The 16,948-nt window shown below is 51.4% G+C and overlaps 5 protein-coding genes across 5 annotated transcripts; 3 read left to right on the forward strand and 2 right to left on the reverse strand.

Annotated features, from left to right (window-relative positions):
* Positions 1-2,024, forward strand: BO88DRAFT_365755 (putative flavin dependent monooxygenase; the record flags this gene model as incomplete). The annotated part of the gene is made up of 3 exons (XM_025704017.1): positions 1-126; positions 403-566; positions 620-2,024. The coding sequence occupies 3 exons, from the start codon at positions 1-3 to the stop codon at positions 2,022-2,024; spliced, it is 1,695 nt and encodes a 564-aa protein (XP_025563093.1).
* Positions 2,025-2,089: 65 nt separating this feature from the next.
* Positions 2,090-3,147, reverse strand: BO88DRAFT_404990 (HD domain-containing protein). The gene is made up of 3 exons (XM_025706760.1): positions 2,797-3,147; positions 2,331-2,697; positions 2,090-2,267 (listed from the first exon to the last, which is right to left on the reverse strand). The coding sequence occupies exons 1-3, from the start codon at positions 3,033-3,035 to the stop codon at positions 2,172-2,174; spliced, it is 702 nt and encodes a 233-aa protein (XP_025563094.1). The 5' UTR covers positions 3,036-3,147; the 3' UTR covers positions 2,090-2,171.
* A 1,295-nt stretch (positions 3,148-4,442) lies between these two features.
* Positions 4,443-7,983, forward strand: BO88DRAFT_425625 (uncharacterized protein; the record flags this gene model as incomplete). The annotated part of the gene is made up of 4 exons (XM_025708845.1): positions 4,443-4,664; positions 4,773-6,086; positions 6,150-6,983; positions 7,039-7,983. The coding sequence occupies 4 exons, from the start codon at positions 4,443-4,445 to the stop codon at positions 7,981-7,983; spliced, it is 3,315 nt and encodes a 1,104-aa protein (XP_025563095.1).
* Positions 7,984-9,083: 1,100 nt separating this feature from the next.
* pksP (polyketide synthase alb1) lies at positions 9,084-16,280 on the reverse strand. Its single transcript, XM_025711438.1, has 5 exons — positions 15,596-16,280; positions 15,254-15,545; positions 11,773-15,201; positions 10,960-11,715; positions 9,084-10,900 (listed from the first exon to the last, which is right to left on the reverse strand). The coding sequence occupies exons 1-5, from the start codon at positions 15,880-15,882 to the stop codon at positions 9,212-9,214; spliced, it is 6,453 nt and encodes a 2,150-aa protein (XP_025563096.1). The 5' UTR covers positions 15,883-16,280; the 3' UTR covers positions 9,084-9,211.
* BO88DRAFT_453744 (uncharacterized protein) lies at positions 16,266-16,595 on the forward strand (the record flags this gene model as incomplete). The annotated part of the gene is made up of 1 exon (XM_025710765.1): positions 16,266-16,595. One exon carries the CDS (start codon positions 16,266-16,268, stop codon positions 16,593-16,595), a length of 330 nt encoding a protein of 109 aa, XP_025563097.1.
* Between the last annotated feature and the right edge of the window lie 353 nt (positions 16,596-16,948).

Genomic DNA, 16,948 nt, shown 5'->3' on the forward strand with positions numbered 1-16,948 from the left:
ATGGCGTATGCACGAAGCAACAGTATTGTTGTTGTTGTTGTTGGCCGATCGGATATTAGAGGACGCGCGGGAGAATTGAAGATGGAAAGATGCGGAGGTGAGCCCAGATTCCCCCCGTATCGGTGCGTAATATTACCCGTGCTTTTCTCCGCGGAGTTCGATGTTTAGCGGGTAATCTACGTCATGGTCGGTACGCCCTTTATCTCGTTGGGCATCTCCGCCCATTTGCGATCGCACAAGTGTGTAAGAGTAGAGATCTTAGTTTCAAGCTTTGGTAAGGTGTAGATAGTTACTGTTTTCTTGATCGGTATCATCAGCAGCTAGGGAAATGCCGGAGAGCACGGCATTCATCACGAGAGTGATGCAATCGTCATCTACTAGCTAGATAGTAAGTAGGGATAGAGCTTATCGGCTCGCCTCCGACAACCCCTCGGGCTCAAGATCGAGACATACTATCCTCCAACTCCCACTGTCTGCTCGGAGCTTGCCCCAGTAATGACACTTTCAACCCCAATCCGCCGTATAGCTGTCATCGGAGCTGGACCGTCGGGTCTTGCTGCGGTCAAGTAGGGAAGCACCTGAGTGTATCATAGTCTCAAGTCACTAACGAGACCCGCAGGTACCTTCTTGCCGAGAAATGCTTCGAGCGGGTTGATGTCTTCGAGAAAAGAAGCTCTGCAGGCGGAGTCTGGAACTACTGTCCGGGGACCCTGAAGGAGAAACTTACCACTCCAGTGCCTCAACTGGATCCGAACAAACCGCTCGAGGAGCCATTATGGTACTCGACTGGAGGCAACGACCGGCCTCGAGAGCCGGTCTTTGTGTCCCCGCTGTATAAGACACTGGACACTAACATCCCTAAAGAAATGATGGGATATAATGATAAATCTTTTGAGCCCGACTCGCAGGTGTTCCCAAAGCATTCCGCCGTGAAAAAATATCTGGATGAGTATGCCGAGGACATCAAAAATGTCATACAGTTCGAGACGCAGGTGGTGGATGTGCGGAAGACGGAAGGCGCTCTCCATGCTTGGTCTCTCACAACCAAGAACCTCCGTGAAGGGGTCGAGAAAAAGCACTCATACGATGCTGTGGTGGTCGCTAGTGGCCACTTCGATGTCCCATATACCCCTGACATTCCTGGAATTCAGACCTGGAATACAGCATATCCAAATGTGATCTCTCATTCGAGGCTCTTTGATTCGGCAGAGCCGTTCCGAGACAAGAAGGTCATTGTGGTAGGAACTTCGGCATCTGGATTAGATATTGGCAATCAGATCAACGAAGTGTCCAAGGGGAAACTGCTGGTATCTCAACGGACAGAGACCCCTCTGGCATCTGCTGCTTCGGACAAAATCTATCTTCCACAAATAGTGGAATTCCTACCGCCTCATACACACAATAGAGCAGTCCGCTTTGAGAACGGCCACATCGAGCAGGACATCGATGCCATCGTCTTCTGCACTGGCTATCTCTACTCCTTTCCTTTCCTCTCTTCATTGAACCCACCTTTGATCACCGATGGCCGTCGCACTCTGAATGTGTACCAACACCTGTTTTACATCTACGACGCATCTCTGGTCTTACCTGCGCTTCCACAGAGGGTAATTCCGCTCCCACTATCCGAGAACCAGGCGGCGGTGTTCGCCCGTGTTTGGTCGGGAAGGCTCAGCCTTCCATCACAGGAGGAAATGAAAGCTTGGGAAGAAGCAAACATTGCTAAAAAGGGCAACGGGACATCATTTCATTTGCTACCTTTTCCGCAGGATGCGGACTACCACAACTTCTTGCATGAATGGGCGGCGACGGCGCCACCCCGGCAAGGCCTTGACAATAACGGTGCTGGAAAACTGTGTAGCTATTGTGGTGAAAGACAAAGGTGGATACGGCAAAAGATGCCTGAGATCAAGCGGGTATTTTCGGAGAAGGGCGAAGAGCGAAGCTCTATCAAGAGCCTAGAGCAACTAGGCTTCGACTATGATAAGTGGAAGGAGCAAGAGGGATCTAGAGACGCTCGGTTGTGATAGAGTATAAAATTATATGATAGATACGAGTCTACATAAATAGATGTCAAAGAAATTCATAGACAGCTTCTAACTCTTATCTATCGCAGCTAAATGCATACTCTCTATGACCTAAATATGCAAAAGCACCCTAAAGCAAAGCACCACCTAGACACCCACCATCATCGTCTCCTCATCCCACCACTTCTTAAAGATGGTCAACCTCTCCGTACGATCCCTAGCCATCTGTCTCCCAGTGCCAGTCTACAACCCACATTAGCACATACGCACATAAACGAGTAACCACAAGCTTCAAAAAAGACTCACCTTCATCATCCCCTCCAACCTCTCCAACTTATCATCAATATGCTCTCTCGAATTTTGCATACTAGCACCCGCCAACTTAGCTCCCGTAAAGGTGAACGTCCTACCGATCCCAATGGCTCCAATGGCATCGATACGATCCGCATCCTGCACGATAGCAAGTTCAGGATGTTGCTGTATAACAGACAGCACCTTCTTTGGGTCCTTGATCTCAGTGGAGTACGAAACGTGGTTGACCACCTCTTCCACCTTAGCTGCTAGGGCTGCTGAGGCTCCGGCTTGCTGCAATACCAGAGTCACTTTGGAGATCTGCTGCTGACCTTCGATAACTGGTGGGGCGTATTTCTTGTCGTTCACGTCGTGAAGAAGGCTTTTGTTGTTTTGTTAGAAGAGATTTGAGTGTGGAATGATAATAAAAGTAGTTTGCAGTGAGCTGGCTACGATAGAGGTTATGGTTTTGATTACTTACGCGCTGAGGAGGACCACGGTAGGGTCATAAGTTGTCCTAGTGTTGTATTCTGCAGATAGAATGCGCTGGGATAGTGCCAGGACCCGAAGAATGTGGTTAAAGTCATGCGATGCATCGTAGTTGCTCATGTGGTCTTGTACTGCTTCGGCGACGTAGAGAAATAGGTCGTCCCCGGCTGGGAGGAGATTTCCGTAGGGTGCTGCACGCGCTGATGCGAGGATTTTGTGTACTGACTCCATTGTTCCTGTTTATGCTTTTCCACGAGGTGTAAAAATGAGGATTGTACTGGTGTTGCGGCTGATGAGGTAGCTAATGGGCGCAAGTAGAAGTAATGGATAGGGTTGCTTTGGGGAGGAGGAATTTAGTTGGTAGAGAGAAATGGCTGCAAAGGCTTCCCCACATTCCTGATAAGTGTCCGGGAAGCAGTGCTGCTAACCCTCCCGCTTTGGTAGCTTCTGCAGCTTTGGTAGCTTCTCCAGGACGAGATATGCTTTCAACGACATTATTGCATGAAAATATGAGCATATAATAACTAATCAATGCAGTTGAGCCCAATGCATATGTCCTATAGTTTGACATAAATCTCACTTCCACTCGCAACATGAGAAGCCCGAAGGGGAGTGATGTAGATGACATCCCCCATAGTGATGAAGCCATCTTTTCCACAGTCTCCTGGACTAGAGAGTAAAACATTGATCAATCTGGTATCTACTAATAACTCGCTCTTCCGTAGCTCTGTATCAATTGGAACAAAGAGGGATATTTACAGCGGTGTTACCCGAGGCTATGGGTTAATAGTCAATATCGGAAGTGAACAATTGAGACACCCTCAAACAGATCAGACTCACTAAGTTCCAGCTTATTCGTAGTCCGATATTCAACATAGCTGATGAATAAGTGTCAATTCAATGAGTGTGAGTTGACTGACATTCGTGTTAGCCTCTGGATGGCTTCGTTCCTCGGGTTTAGGGCTGCCGACTGTAGAAACCACCACTGAATTGAGACAGCGGCTGCCACCAGAAACGGTCACAGATATTAGAGGGAGTACGTTCATTTTGTGCTACATGTAAGCTACAGCTACAAACCATCTTCTCGAGAAAAAGCTCTCTGCGCATGCAAGGACCGGCCCATCCGCTGGTCGAGTCTAGAATGCAGACCGGTGCATGGGAATCCTTTCCGTCTTTCGCTTCGGCGAACTACGGAAAAGGAGTAACAGTGAAACCAACCTCCTTTCTCCAGAGATCTTGTTAACAAAAGCTTACTTCACTCCAGTGTTACCAGGTGAAACATACCGACAATCCCGTAGAGAGATTACCGAAGCTGAATTCCTTCTTACCTCCGTAGGCCCGGCCGATAAGCAGCCATCACGTGCCGGTCGATCACCCGCGTTGGTTCCGTCGACTTCATCACCAGCTGGACTGTTCCTCAATCCATCTTATGATCCACTTCCTCCAAACACCCCTCATCCTTGCCCCCCTTTGGAGGATTCGCCCTTTTCCTAGACCATAGCTGCAGTTCCGAACTCTGCGACCTCAGCAAGCTCTTCTACCTTCGCTACTCCACCTTTCGTTAAACGTCCCATCGCTTTAGCTCCAATACTCTACCATGGATTGTTACACCTCGGCCACGCTCTCTGCTTGCGTATAATGTCGCGCAAGCGCAAGTCCTCTTCTACGATATATACAAGCTACACAAGCCACAAACGAAAGAAACGCTGGAGAACCCAGCACGTCGTTCATTCAAGCGACAACGAGGCAGACACCGATAGCGAAGCTCTGAGTGCAGACGAGTGGCTTATCAACTGTATACTTGACGAGACCGAGTCGCAATACTTGATTGACTGGGAAGGACCTTGGACGCCTACTTGGGTGAGCTTAGTGATCTATCCGCTACTTTCGGCCATTCCTTGCTTCATTGGAGGCTTGTTGGAAGCACTGGGAGCTTCACTGTTCTAACCGCCTGCTGTGCAATACCAGGAACCGAAGGAAAACGCCAACGACGTTGCCGTGCAAGTCTGGGAGGACAAAAAGCGAAGAGATCAGGCCCAAGAGGAATTTGTTCGAAGTAACACTCCACCACTACCAGCACCATCTCCGCCACCCGTCTCCAGTGTTCAAGAACACAGTAGAGACTCTTTAAGCCCAAGACCCAGTCAGCCCCAGACTGAAGCCCCGACTGACGAATCCCGGTCTAGACAGTCCTCGACCTCCCCTCTCTTTGTTTCGCCTAGCACCGTACCAGAATCTACCCTGTGTCTGGATGACCAAGCCGGCGGATTACTGAGGAGTTCCGGTGTTGATACAGAAGTGCCCAGCCATACGTCACAATCGGTTACTGACAGCCCACTTGACCCGGACGTGGTACCCACTGCCCGTGTTACTGAAGTCGCGGCTATCATCTCGACTCCCCGCGAGCCCATAGTTTCGGACGAAGTCGAAGAGACGCCGACCACACCTTACCGCTCAGGAAATACCGACACACCGAACGTCACTGAAGACATCCCGGAAAGTCCGCATATCGAATCTTCTGCTGCGCCGTCGACTTCAAACTTGCCCGCACTATTGCCAGCCAACCCGGCAGAAGAAGCTGATGAAATACCTGAAACCCCGTCTGACCCAGTCGATGAACCCCAGCTATTCAGACGTGCGAGTATAGTACCCGAGTCAATTGCTGTGAACGGTCCACAAACCCCAGCAGGACGACTTTCTCCTGCTCCAAGTTTTCGTTCATTACTCAACCAACTTTATAATTCAAAGTCGAGAAACAGCATGGATAGTCAAGAGAAGGAAGGGCCGTCGTTGTCCGATACCATGGAGAAATACAGCCAGTTTGAAGGGTCCACCCCGAGGGAAAAGCTCAGAAATGCATATGCACAACTACGCGCAAAAGCCAATCCTGGCCCTGAAAGTGCGACGCCATCATCTGCCGGAGACATAGAGCCTTCTGTCCCTATTTCTGTACCCGAGACGACAGCTCCCCTCAGCGTTCGAGTCGATAAGGAACCAACACATCCTAAAGATATTGAAGTGGACCAGGATACTACAATCCCCCCTGTCGAACCTTTGGAGATGGGACCTCCTCAGACCATCCAGCCTAGCGCATTGTCAATGCACTTCGCAGAAGAGCCAACACCTGGTTCAGTCCATCTTGGGCCGTCGGAGTTTGCTGTGCCTCTTCCAATGGATTCCAGGGTCAAGGATGACTATGAACGGGTCCTGACGAGCGAAAGCCAGAGCATTCGCGATTTCCTCGGTATAACAAGCTCCCCGCCCGACACTGTAGATTATCAGGTTCGATGCCCACCCTCCGTCACTCTGCTGCCGTTACTTTGCTGTATACTGACTATCAAGCAGCGTGATACTCTTGTGCCCAAGATGCATGAAATACTAGATCGTCTGAGTAATATTTCCACGCACCCAGATCTGAATATCGCGGAACATATCAAAGACTCCGAGTCGGACCTTGGGAGGGAGGCTGCTTGGGCTGAGTACTCAAGCGCAAAATTCTTGCTCTTGAGTTACCTCTTGGAGGCAGCCAGCATGCGTGATATACACTTGGTTATCATGGTGCAAGGAGAAAAGACCCAGCGGGTGGTTGAACGTTATTTGATGGGCAAGGGCCTGTCGTATACTCGTCCACGCCAGGAAATGGGATCCGGCACAAATATTGAGGTTTCCATGGTCAAGGATTCCTTGAGTTTCGGGATTCAAACCACGCGCAATGATGGGGTTATGGAGACCTATAAAGCTCCTGCTGCTATCATCGCTTTAGATAGATCTTTCAGCAGCCAGACACCCACGGTTGAACACATGCGAACCACATTTGCTCGCAATGGAAATCTGCTTCCGGTGGTTCGTCTGTTAGTGTCAAACTCCAGTGAACATATCGAACTATGTTTCTCTGGTCTTCCGGAACCGGAACGTCTTAAGACACTCCTGCAATACTCCATACGTCTCCGTGACGTGGTTGGTGATCTTCAGGATGATGCTCTTGGGGTGCAGGAGGATGCAGAAGAACTTCTCACTTGCCTTGTCTCGGATAACTTTAACGCTCATTGGTCTCTACCTCACATTGAGCCTTTGCACATTCTGAGCCCTGAGCAGCTTGAGGCGTCGCAACAAGAGCTGCAAAGTCGACCTGGTGTCGACATTCAGCTGACGACTTCTCAAGCACAGAAACGAGCATTCGTAAGTCGATTAGACTGTCAAATCTTCCTGACGTGTCGCACTAACATCAAGATAGCAGGCAGAAGATGAGGTCGAACAGTCAGCCAAGAGAACGAAAACGGAAGAGCCGACGCAAGAACCAACCCAGTCCACTGAGTCAACTGGATTCCCTAGTCAACCATTAAACGGTGGACTCCAAACGCTAGAGAAGAATATTGTTCAGATGCAGAACTCGCATGCAGCAGAGCTCGAAAGACTCCAGAAAGCTCTCGCAGGAGCCCAAGCCCGTCTTCAAGAAAGAGAGAACGTGCTGGAAAAGCTGCAGCACCGTTACGAAACACGGACCAGAGACTTCCACAAACTCCGACGGGAGCATGACCGTCTCACCCAAGCTAAGGCCACATCCGACCAGCGAGTCGAGAAACAGAAAGAAGAGCTCATGAAATTGAAGGACGAACGGACCCAGCTCCGACACGAACTTGAAGAGGCCCGCGAGTCCCTCAAAGCAGGCGGGGGCAGCGCAGCCGAACTCGAATCAGCAAGGGAAGACATCCGGCGTCTGACTAAAGACAACGCCTCGCTAGAACGCAAAGCCGAATACGAAGCCCGACAAGCAGAATACACGCGCGAGCAATACCAGACCGCCTCGACCGTGGCGGCACAATCAGGCAACGAGCTTCGCCAACTGCGCAGCGAGAACGAAACCCTGAAACGGAAAGTCGAGGGAGACGCAGCCCATCTGCGCGAACTCAACACGAAGAACGACGAAGCCCGCCATCTTGCGCGGGTCCTCGAACTCGAAGCAACCCTCACGTCCCGGGAAGATCTGCTCCGCCGGAAGGAAGAAGAACTTCGGGAAATCCGGAAGAATCGTCCGTCGACTCGCTCGACCAGCACGCAGCCGCGAAGCCCCAAATGGACTGCAGGTAATAGCCGGCCCACGAGCCCTGGCATCAACAATGGTTCATCGCTTGCAGGTCGCGGTAGTGCGCTCAGATTCAGTTCCGAAATGCCCCTTTAGTCGACTCATCGATACCACCCTACCCTACCAACTTCTTCCTTCCAACTCGACCGATCCGTCACTCCTATCATCAGCCACCCACCACCACCATACCAACCCACCCCGCCAAACGCCACTTATCGATCGACGTTCGGCCTCCCTCGTATTCGCCCCCCTTGCATACACTATACATGCATACATACCGATTCCGGCTCTGCATCAGGTTCTCTTTCCCTGTTCATACTACATCCCCGCCTATCTATCCTATCCACCCTATCTACCTATCCTAACAAACTCACCCCGCCACCACACACAGCATAACATGCATATACCTCACCGATCTGACCCCCGATTATCTATCTAATAATCCAATTGAATCGGCTCCCTTCATCATCTCTCAATTCCCAGTCCTCTCTATCTTCACCCCTTTCCACAAATGTATGTAGGTGCGGTGTGATTGTCCTGTCCACCGTATTCATCTTCTTACATAGTTCCTCACACACTGCTCAGTCCCGGATCCTTGGCCTTTTGCTGTGCTTGCTAGGGATTGGGTTAAAGTGTGGTAGAATTCAACCAGATACACTACAAACCAAATGAAACATACACACACTTAAATTTGTTCACATACTATTCTATCTTGCTTTTTATCCATGTTCACATGCATACTATGCGTGTCGAGGCGTTTTGTTGTTTCCTTCTGAAGACTGTGGTTGCAGTGCTGATGGGGTTTCAACAAACACCATCCTGTTTTTCAGAGGTTTTGTATTACCAGCCGAGTGTAAGCTATGGCTATGAGAATGTAAACTACGGTTCTACCATATCCAAGGACTCTTGTAAAGCTTCCTTCTGTGTACTGCTCATATCGTCTATCGAGTATAGGCACAAGTTTGATATGACTTTTTTCGTATTGGCATTCTCTATCATAAATCAAAATCAAGCAACATAGGTACGTAGATGAGACATATCAACTAACCCCAATCAGGAAGTAAGTAGCAAATGACATGAGGGGGGTTCGTATATCACATCGTTCGTCTTTTCTCATCATCATCACTTCAACTCCAAGAAACCAAATTCCAGGTAGACCATTAGCAGCACGAAATTCGCCACCTGCAATCACAACAATAGTGTGCTTAAATCCTAAGGGGGTGCAACGACAATATTAGTGGATTAATATGCGAATTCCATCAATAGAATGGCAGTGCTGTCCGTTCTGGCGGGAGTCTTGGAGGAAGGCGTAATGCATAACAATCTAATTGGCCATGGCGTTACCAATGAAGGAGCCCAATTCCTTGGCCTTGGGTCCCAAAGTCATGGTGAAGTGGTTCGCACCCTCAATCACGGTGATACCACCGACATTTTGTGGCCCAACGAGTGTGTCCCATTTGTTGGGTCCCATGTCGGTCCGGTTCTTGAGGAGCCAGACCATTTCTCTCGTGTCCGGCTTGCCGTCCGGGTCCGGCTCGGGCCACGGGTCATCCGGCTTGCTGCAGATACCGTCCTTGGCCCAGACCATGAACGTCTTGGGCATCTTCTTGGCCCACTTCGGATCGTCAAAGGGGAGGGGAACGGCCCTGTAGGTATCGAGGGAATCAATGAATGCCAGGAAGTGAGGAAGCAGCCAGGCCGGGGGAGCCTTGTTGCCTTCGCCAAAGAGACCCATTGAGTTGATGAAGCCGTAAAGCCGGGTGGGCAACTTCTCCAAGCCGATGGGAAAGGGTGAGTCAAGAAGGAGCAATCGGTCAACCTGTTCGTTCTCTTCGAGAATCAAGTAGCGAGCGGCATCATAGGCGCAAATACCACCTGCAGACCATCCACCGAAGTTGTACGGGCCCTTGGGCTGTCTGCGGCGGATCTCGGCCAGGTAGGGGAATGTCATCTCAGCAAGGGGATACTTGAGCTTCTCTGGAGTCTTCATATACGGGCAGTTCAATCCGTAGACACACACATCTGGAGACACTCCGGGAATGGTTGCGTACGATGTTGCGGAGCCAGAACCATCAGGGAACAGGAACAGGGTCTTGGTGGCGGTTTTCGGGTTCCCTTGCAACAAAATGGAGGTTGATCGAGGGTGCGGGCTCGCCCGGGTCATGATGGTAGAGTTTGCGTTGGGGACAGGCTCCTTCAATATGGGCGCGGACACGGGTGCGGGAACGGGTGCAGGCGCAGGTGCAGGCGCTGCCTTGGGTTTGAGGCCCAAGGCATCCTCCACGTCACTCAGAGTTTGATTTTCGATGAAAAACTCGCCCGGCAGATCCAAATCCAATGTCTCACGGATCCTACCAAGCACGGTAAGCGAAAGCAGAGAGTCCATCCCCATCTCTCCCAAGTTCTCATCGTCCTTCAGCTCCTCCTCAGAAACACCAATCTCGTCGGCCAAGATGGCGCGAATCTCTTTTATCGTAGCATGCTGCTCAACCTGCGTAACCTTCTCATTTGGTGGTGAGCTGACAGGGGACCCAGCACTTGACTCGTCTGTTGAAGAGCCACCATTGAAGGAGCTACTGGACTCTGGGTCACTGGTGGACCCATCACTGACTTCTCCCTGGCTCATTGGTGCCAGGAACTGCTTGAAGTCTTTCACGGTTGGCTGGTCGATGAAGACGGAGGATTCAAGGTCGATATCCAGCTCTTCGCGATACCTGCCCGTGACTGTCAGGGAAAGAAGAGAGTCCACACCATAGTCGGCGAACACCAGATCATCTGTAATTTCGGATTCGGAGAGTCCCACCTCCTCTGCGAGGATGGTAAGTGCCCGCTTGGCCAAGCTTGGGACATTGGGCTTAGCTGCAGGCTTCGCCGGAGCCGGTGCGCTAGCACGACTCTTGCTGGTAGCAGCAGGGGCCGCCTTCTGAGCGCTGGCGGCGGGTCTGGAGGGGGCCTTCGAAGCCCCAACGGGTGGTAGGACCGTATCGAGGATCTTGCGCGATAAGGCTTGGAACTGTGACAGCAGTGTTTAGCACATTGAACCTTCTGGAACTGAGTCCGGGCCGAGCTCACCTTCACTGCACCATACACCGCAACGATGTCCTCCCCATCGAAGACGTAGACATCACCAGCCCAGATGGAGTCTTTCCAAGGCTGCATTCTAACATAAGTTCTGTAGGTGACATCAGGCGAGAACTTCTTCAAACAACGCATTGAGTCCCATCCGTGATTGACGAAGACCTGGTTCTTGGAGTCTGTTGCATCGCTTGCGTTCATGATGAACCCAGACAGGTGTCCGAAGCTGTCAATCCAGAACGGATTCCGGTGGAACTTGCCCTGTGACGCTTGGAACTTGACGCGTGCGGTAGCTTCGTGCTGTTCACTGTCAAGAATAACCTCGCGAATGTTTTTGAAGTTTTCATCATAATCAACCAGAGCGGCGAAGAGTTTGTAAACCATGCCTCTACCGAGACGGTGAGCGTCACCATTCTCGGCATTATCATGCAGTCGGTCAATGCTCCTCTTGACAAGGTAGGAAACTCGTTTCCACTCCGCCTCAGCAGCAGCACAATCAAATAGTCGGACAGTGCAAGTTGCGTGATCAGCAGTCTTCTTCCCTTCTGCAGTGACTGAATAGATCTGAAGGGTTGTCTTCTTCTCCGCCCAATCCGCTGTCGCAGATACTCTAAAGAGCTGCTGTCCACCTTTCGCAATCAATGGCCGTGGCACTGTGACCTCACAGACATCCAGTCCAAGTCCATCGTACTCAGGCTTATACTTCTTGATGAGGTACTCTGCAAGCGTCTGTGATATGTCGGCATACAGTGACTATGTCTTGGTTAGTGCGATCTTAACGCGGTAGTTGGAGCAAGGGCGATAACTTACTGAGGGACACAAAGCAGCGCCGTTGACCTTGTGGCCTTGAATGACGCGGTTAAGGTCAGGATCAGCAATGTCGTTCTCTATTACAACTGTGGCTGTTGTTCCATCACCTCGAGTCTCGATAACCTTCTGAGCCGCGGTTGTCAGGAACTCATGCTGTGGTCCTGCAGCTACTGCCGCTACTGGAGCGCCCTTGCTCAGGCAGAAGTTGTTGGTATAGGGAATCCAGTAGTTCTTGAGATCCCACTTGTAGCCTGGGAGGCGGAGGACCTGGAGAGAGGAGCTAAAGTCCTGGTGATATTGCTTCCAGTTGATATCAATACCCGCCAGATGAAGGCTTGCAAGGCTGTTTGAAAGGACCTTCCAGGTATCTTCTTCGCGGCGTAGAGATGCAACCGTTGTGACTTGCGGTCCAAGTGTTGCCTTGATCATTCCAGAGCAAATGGTATGTGAGCCAATCTCAACCCACAGAGTCTTGTCGTTGGTCAGCTTCGCATGCCTTGTAGCCTCCACGCCGCCAAGGAAGTTAACCGTTTTTCTGCAATGATCGCGCAAGTACTTGGGCCCGAGACACTCCCAGTTGGCATCAGTGATTACTTCTCCGAACAGGGCTGAGACGAAAGGTGTTGTCGGCTTGTGGAAGGTGACACCTTGAGCAATATTTTCAAAGGAATCCAAGATAGGGTCCACCTGAGAGGAATGGAATGCGTAAGGGACACGGAGCTTGGTTGACTTCAAACCCTCCGTGGAACATTTCTGAGCCAGCTCATCAATATCAGCGACAAGACCGCTGACGACAGTCTCCGCTGGTGCGTTGATACAAGAGACTTCGTGGAGCTCATCTCTGAGGAACTGTTTAACCTCTGCCAGAGACGCCTTGATGGCCAGCATCGAATGTGTCCCAATCTTGCACTCCTTCGTCAGCAACTGAGCACGGCGGCCACACAAATAAATTGTATCGCTGGTGGATAAAACACCGGCCGTATTAAGGGCTGCATAGTCCCCGAGACTGTGTCCGATAATGAAGGCCGGCTTCACACCCAACGCAGTCCAGTAATTGACCAGAGCCATTTGCACACAAGTAGTGCCCACTTGTACCACTACTGGGCTAAGGTCTTCAACGGGTACGCTTCCATCAACGAGAGGCAGGATAGAAGGAAGGCCCTGGCTTCTTGCGATGCAGTCAAAGTGCTCAATGGTGGTGCGGAACTGGAAACAACTGCGGTAGAGCTCCTTGCCCATTCCGGTGTATTGGGCGCCTTGGCCAGTGAAGACGAATCCAATACCAGGAGCCGTTGAGGGTACTGGGGTATATGTCTCACGGTTCAAAGCACCATGCAGCGAGTCACGCAGGGATTGCAGGTTCGCTCCAACAGCAGTGACACGGAACGGATGGTGGATGCGGCGTGCGGTGGTCGTGTAAGCTAGGTTCGGAAGAAATTCAGTTTCTTTCACCCCAAAGGACTTGCCCTGAGCATCAATAAACTTCACCAGGGCTTCGACGTTGTTCTTCAGTGCAGACTGTGATCTTGCTGAGACGGAGACCAAATGGAACGACCTGGGGTCCTGCCCCTGGCGTTCCGGTATGGGAGCATCTTCCAGTAAAAGAGCAGTGTTACCACCAGCAGCAGAAAAGTTGTTGACAAAGGTTCGCCGCTTTCCGGAAGCTGGACGATTCCATGGAGTGGGCTGGAAGGCGATATGAACATTGCGCTTGGCCAAGTCCGTCGGGAAATTGGAATTGATTTTGGTCTTGATACCGACATGAGGAGGAATCATGTTTTCTCTCATCATTAGGAGGACCTTGACAAGAGCAGTCACTCCTGATGCGGATTCGCCGTGTCCGATGTTGGCCTTGGCAGAGCCAATATGAAGCGATTGACCGGGACCCCGGCGGTAGTCTGGTGCGAAGACGTCAAGGACGGATTGCATTTCCACTGCATCACCGGCTTGAGTTCCGGTGCCATGCATTTCCACGTAGCTCACTTCCTTGGGGTCGATGTTCGCATCATTGAGCAGCTTGTTGAAGATGAATGCTTGCGCACCAACGTGGGGGCGAGTAATTGACACGGCCTCCGCCGAGTGGTTGGTGTAAGCACCGTTAATGACTGCCAGGATTGGGTCGTTGTCGGCCTCGGCATCTTCGAGCCGCTTCAAAACGATGCTTCCAACTCCGTCCGCTCTACAGTAGCCGTCGGCGCCGTCATCAAAGGTGTTACAGTTGCCAGTGGTAGACAGGAAATGGCCCCGATCCAGACCCGCGTGGTTGTCAGGGTTGGTCAGAATGTTTACACCGCCAGTGATGGCGGCATCGCAGTCATTCCTCCAGATCGAATTGCAGGCCATATGGATAGCGGCAAGACTCGACGAGCACGCTGTGTCAACGCTCACACTTGGGCCGCTGAATTTGAAGTAGTAGTTTATCCGACCCGGCGTGAATGCTCGGTTACCGCCAGGGATGAAATAGGTATCAATATCCTGGCCGCTGTTGATCTCACGATAGTCGTCACTGGTCATTCCGTAGAAAATACCCACACGGTCCCTCTGTGTCGAGGGAGAGCTATCCGGGATGAAGCCAGCCATCTCCAGAGCCTCGTACGCTGTAAGCAAAGCAAGACGTTGTGCAGGATCTGCTTGGAGGGCCTCCCGAGGCGACATGTTGAAGAATCTGGGGTCAAACAGGCCGGGTTCGTTTATCCAACAACCGTAAGACACTTTACTCGTGTTCCTCTTTGACCCGGTCATGTCGACGTGGGCGTCAACGTCCCAGCGGTCTGCGGGGACTTTGCGATGTACGTCGAGTCCCTTGTACAGGAGGTCCCAGAAGGCCTCCGTACCATCCGACTCGGGAAACCTTCCAGACATACCGATGATAGCAATCTTCGAATTTTCTGCTTTGCCGGTGAGGTTCCGTGTTTCCGGGTTCATCACGATCTCTCCTACCCCAGTCTCCAAGCTGATGCTCACACCGGCCTTTTTGAGAACGGTGAACAAACTCTGGGTGGCGCTACTTGAGATCGGAAACAATTTGCAAGAGTGGTTTGTGCCGGTCTTGCAGACTGATGTGCAGGACTCCGTGACCTTGTCCCAGCATAGTCGTCGGAGTAGTATCTCCTCCAGTGCGACCTTGAAGAGATCTTTGATGGACTTTGCCTTGATCGGCTTCCCAGTGTTACTGGAGATGACGGGGATAGCGGGTGACCAGCCGGTCAGTTCCTCCAGAGCAGAGGATTGCTGCAGGATGCGTTCGATATCCCTGTCATCATACAGATGTGGCGCATGGTACGGGCCATGAATTGGAGCCTTCACTGGCTTGTAGTTCTTGGAAATGCAGGTCTCGACGAATTCATCAAGGACGGTGGGTGGTGCACTGACAGTAACACCATTAGAGCTTACCGCGCTGATATACGGCTTCGAAGAAGGTGGAGTAGCCTGCATATGTCAGCACCCTACAATGCGGGGAATAAAATACGGGAGATCACACCTTCTTACTGCTATATTCGTCGATCAGGCGGCTAGCCTCTACTTCGCTAATTCCAGAAACCAACGCTGACCAGCATGTTGACTCGGGATCGGCGGAGGCCACCAGTTCTCGAACTCGGAAAACGCAGATTCCCAGTCGCAGTGCAATTACAATTGCTTCCACTGCAGCTGGAATAAGCTCACCAACATTTCTGGCGCAACTTACAGCCGTGCAACTCAGAACACCAGTGCACAGGCCAACCAGATGGCTGTTGGAGGGCGTAGGGTAGTCATGTCCAAGATCCCCATAAAAGCTGAAGGCTTGTCAGACTTGTTGAGTATAATAGGCAACTAAATGACTTACTGAATGAAACAACCCAACTGGTAGATGCATGTCAACGCACTCTCCAGGACGGGGCTAGGTCCCGATTCACGGCTCCTGGAGAGGAGATCGACAATGCTCGTGAAGCGTGGGAAGAGCTTCCGTTGAGACGGCGGGAGCTTTGCGATCTCTTGACGGATCGCATGGAAGCATTGCTGGAAAAAAGACTGGACAATGGTGCTATTCTTCGCTTGGAGCAGACGGCGCAAGCCAGCTTCAATGTCGCTGGTCTGGTCTCCAAAAAGGTACACACGAGATGGACCCTCCATGTTTGCGGGAGATGTCTATTGATCAGTCAATCGCCGTTGTCAGACCAAAGTCCATCTGGCCTTCCCCAGCCGTGTCGATGAGAAGCACACTTTATACACATGTAGATTTAGGGCCCCCATGGCCAAGTGGGGGAGGGTGTCTCAACTACGGCATGCGCTGAACTGGTTAAGGTGCATTCCACGCGCATCTAGGGGGCGATTGCAAAGAGTTGAACTCAGCAGAGCAGCTCAATTGGGTTGCATTGCAATACATGCAGCGAATCGTGATGTTGCAATTAGTTGACAGGCACTAAATTGTTCTGGTGAGCTTCCAGTGTCCTTCAGTTTCCGTTTTTGCGGACCCTTCCCACACTGACAGAGACTGCTTCTGAGTGGACACGACCATGGCGGTGGACCAGGAGCACACCATCTGGGCACTCTGTGGAGTTACCCTGTTTGGAAATTCTAGACTTGGAACTCTGGTCCATCGAGGCCGACATCCTGTGGAGCTACCTCAACCGTCAGGCCACAACGTTTATCAAGGGGATATCGGTGTCTCAACCCCTGCTTCTGGTGGTAATCGAGCAACTAGGCAGCCGTGTTCTGGAAATGCATCAAGGGACGGCGTTGTGATGGCGAGCAGCGGCCGTTTGGCGAGGGGGGAAGGAGTCCTACAGAGGAAAGTCGTCGCCGCCCCATTTGGCGACGATCAGCAGCTTGCAGCGGGCACGTGACGAATGAAGAAGAAGTCTGGGGTGAAGATTCCCCTAACATCTTTCCTCCCTGGGCATGAGACACAAAATTCCGCGGGCCAGGCCGAAAGATTTCTCGCTTCGCCGATGATATCGGTGGAAACAACGCAGAGAGACGCATGCCGGAAGGCCAGGCAGTCAAGATCCGTGCCCTGTTACCCTGCATGTACCTTGCGTTTCCTACCAACGAGCTCCTCCAGAGTGTATGTTGGCTTATTCAACTTCCGAAACTCGGACTAACTAGTCAGCGAACGATGTCGAGAGAAACAAGGTTATTGTTGCTGGAATGTGGTCGGTGGAGTAGTAGTGGTGACATGACATGCTCGAAGCAGCTT

Source organism: Aspergillus vadensis (assembly GCF_003184925.1).
Source record: "Aspergillus vadensis CBS 113365 unplaced genomic scaffold BO88scaffold_11, whole genome shotgun sequence".
NCBI classification, from domain to species: Eukaryota; Fungi; Ascomycota; class Eurotiomycetes; order Eurotiales; family Aspergillaceae; genus Aspergillus; species Aspergillus vadensis.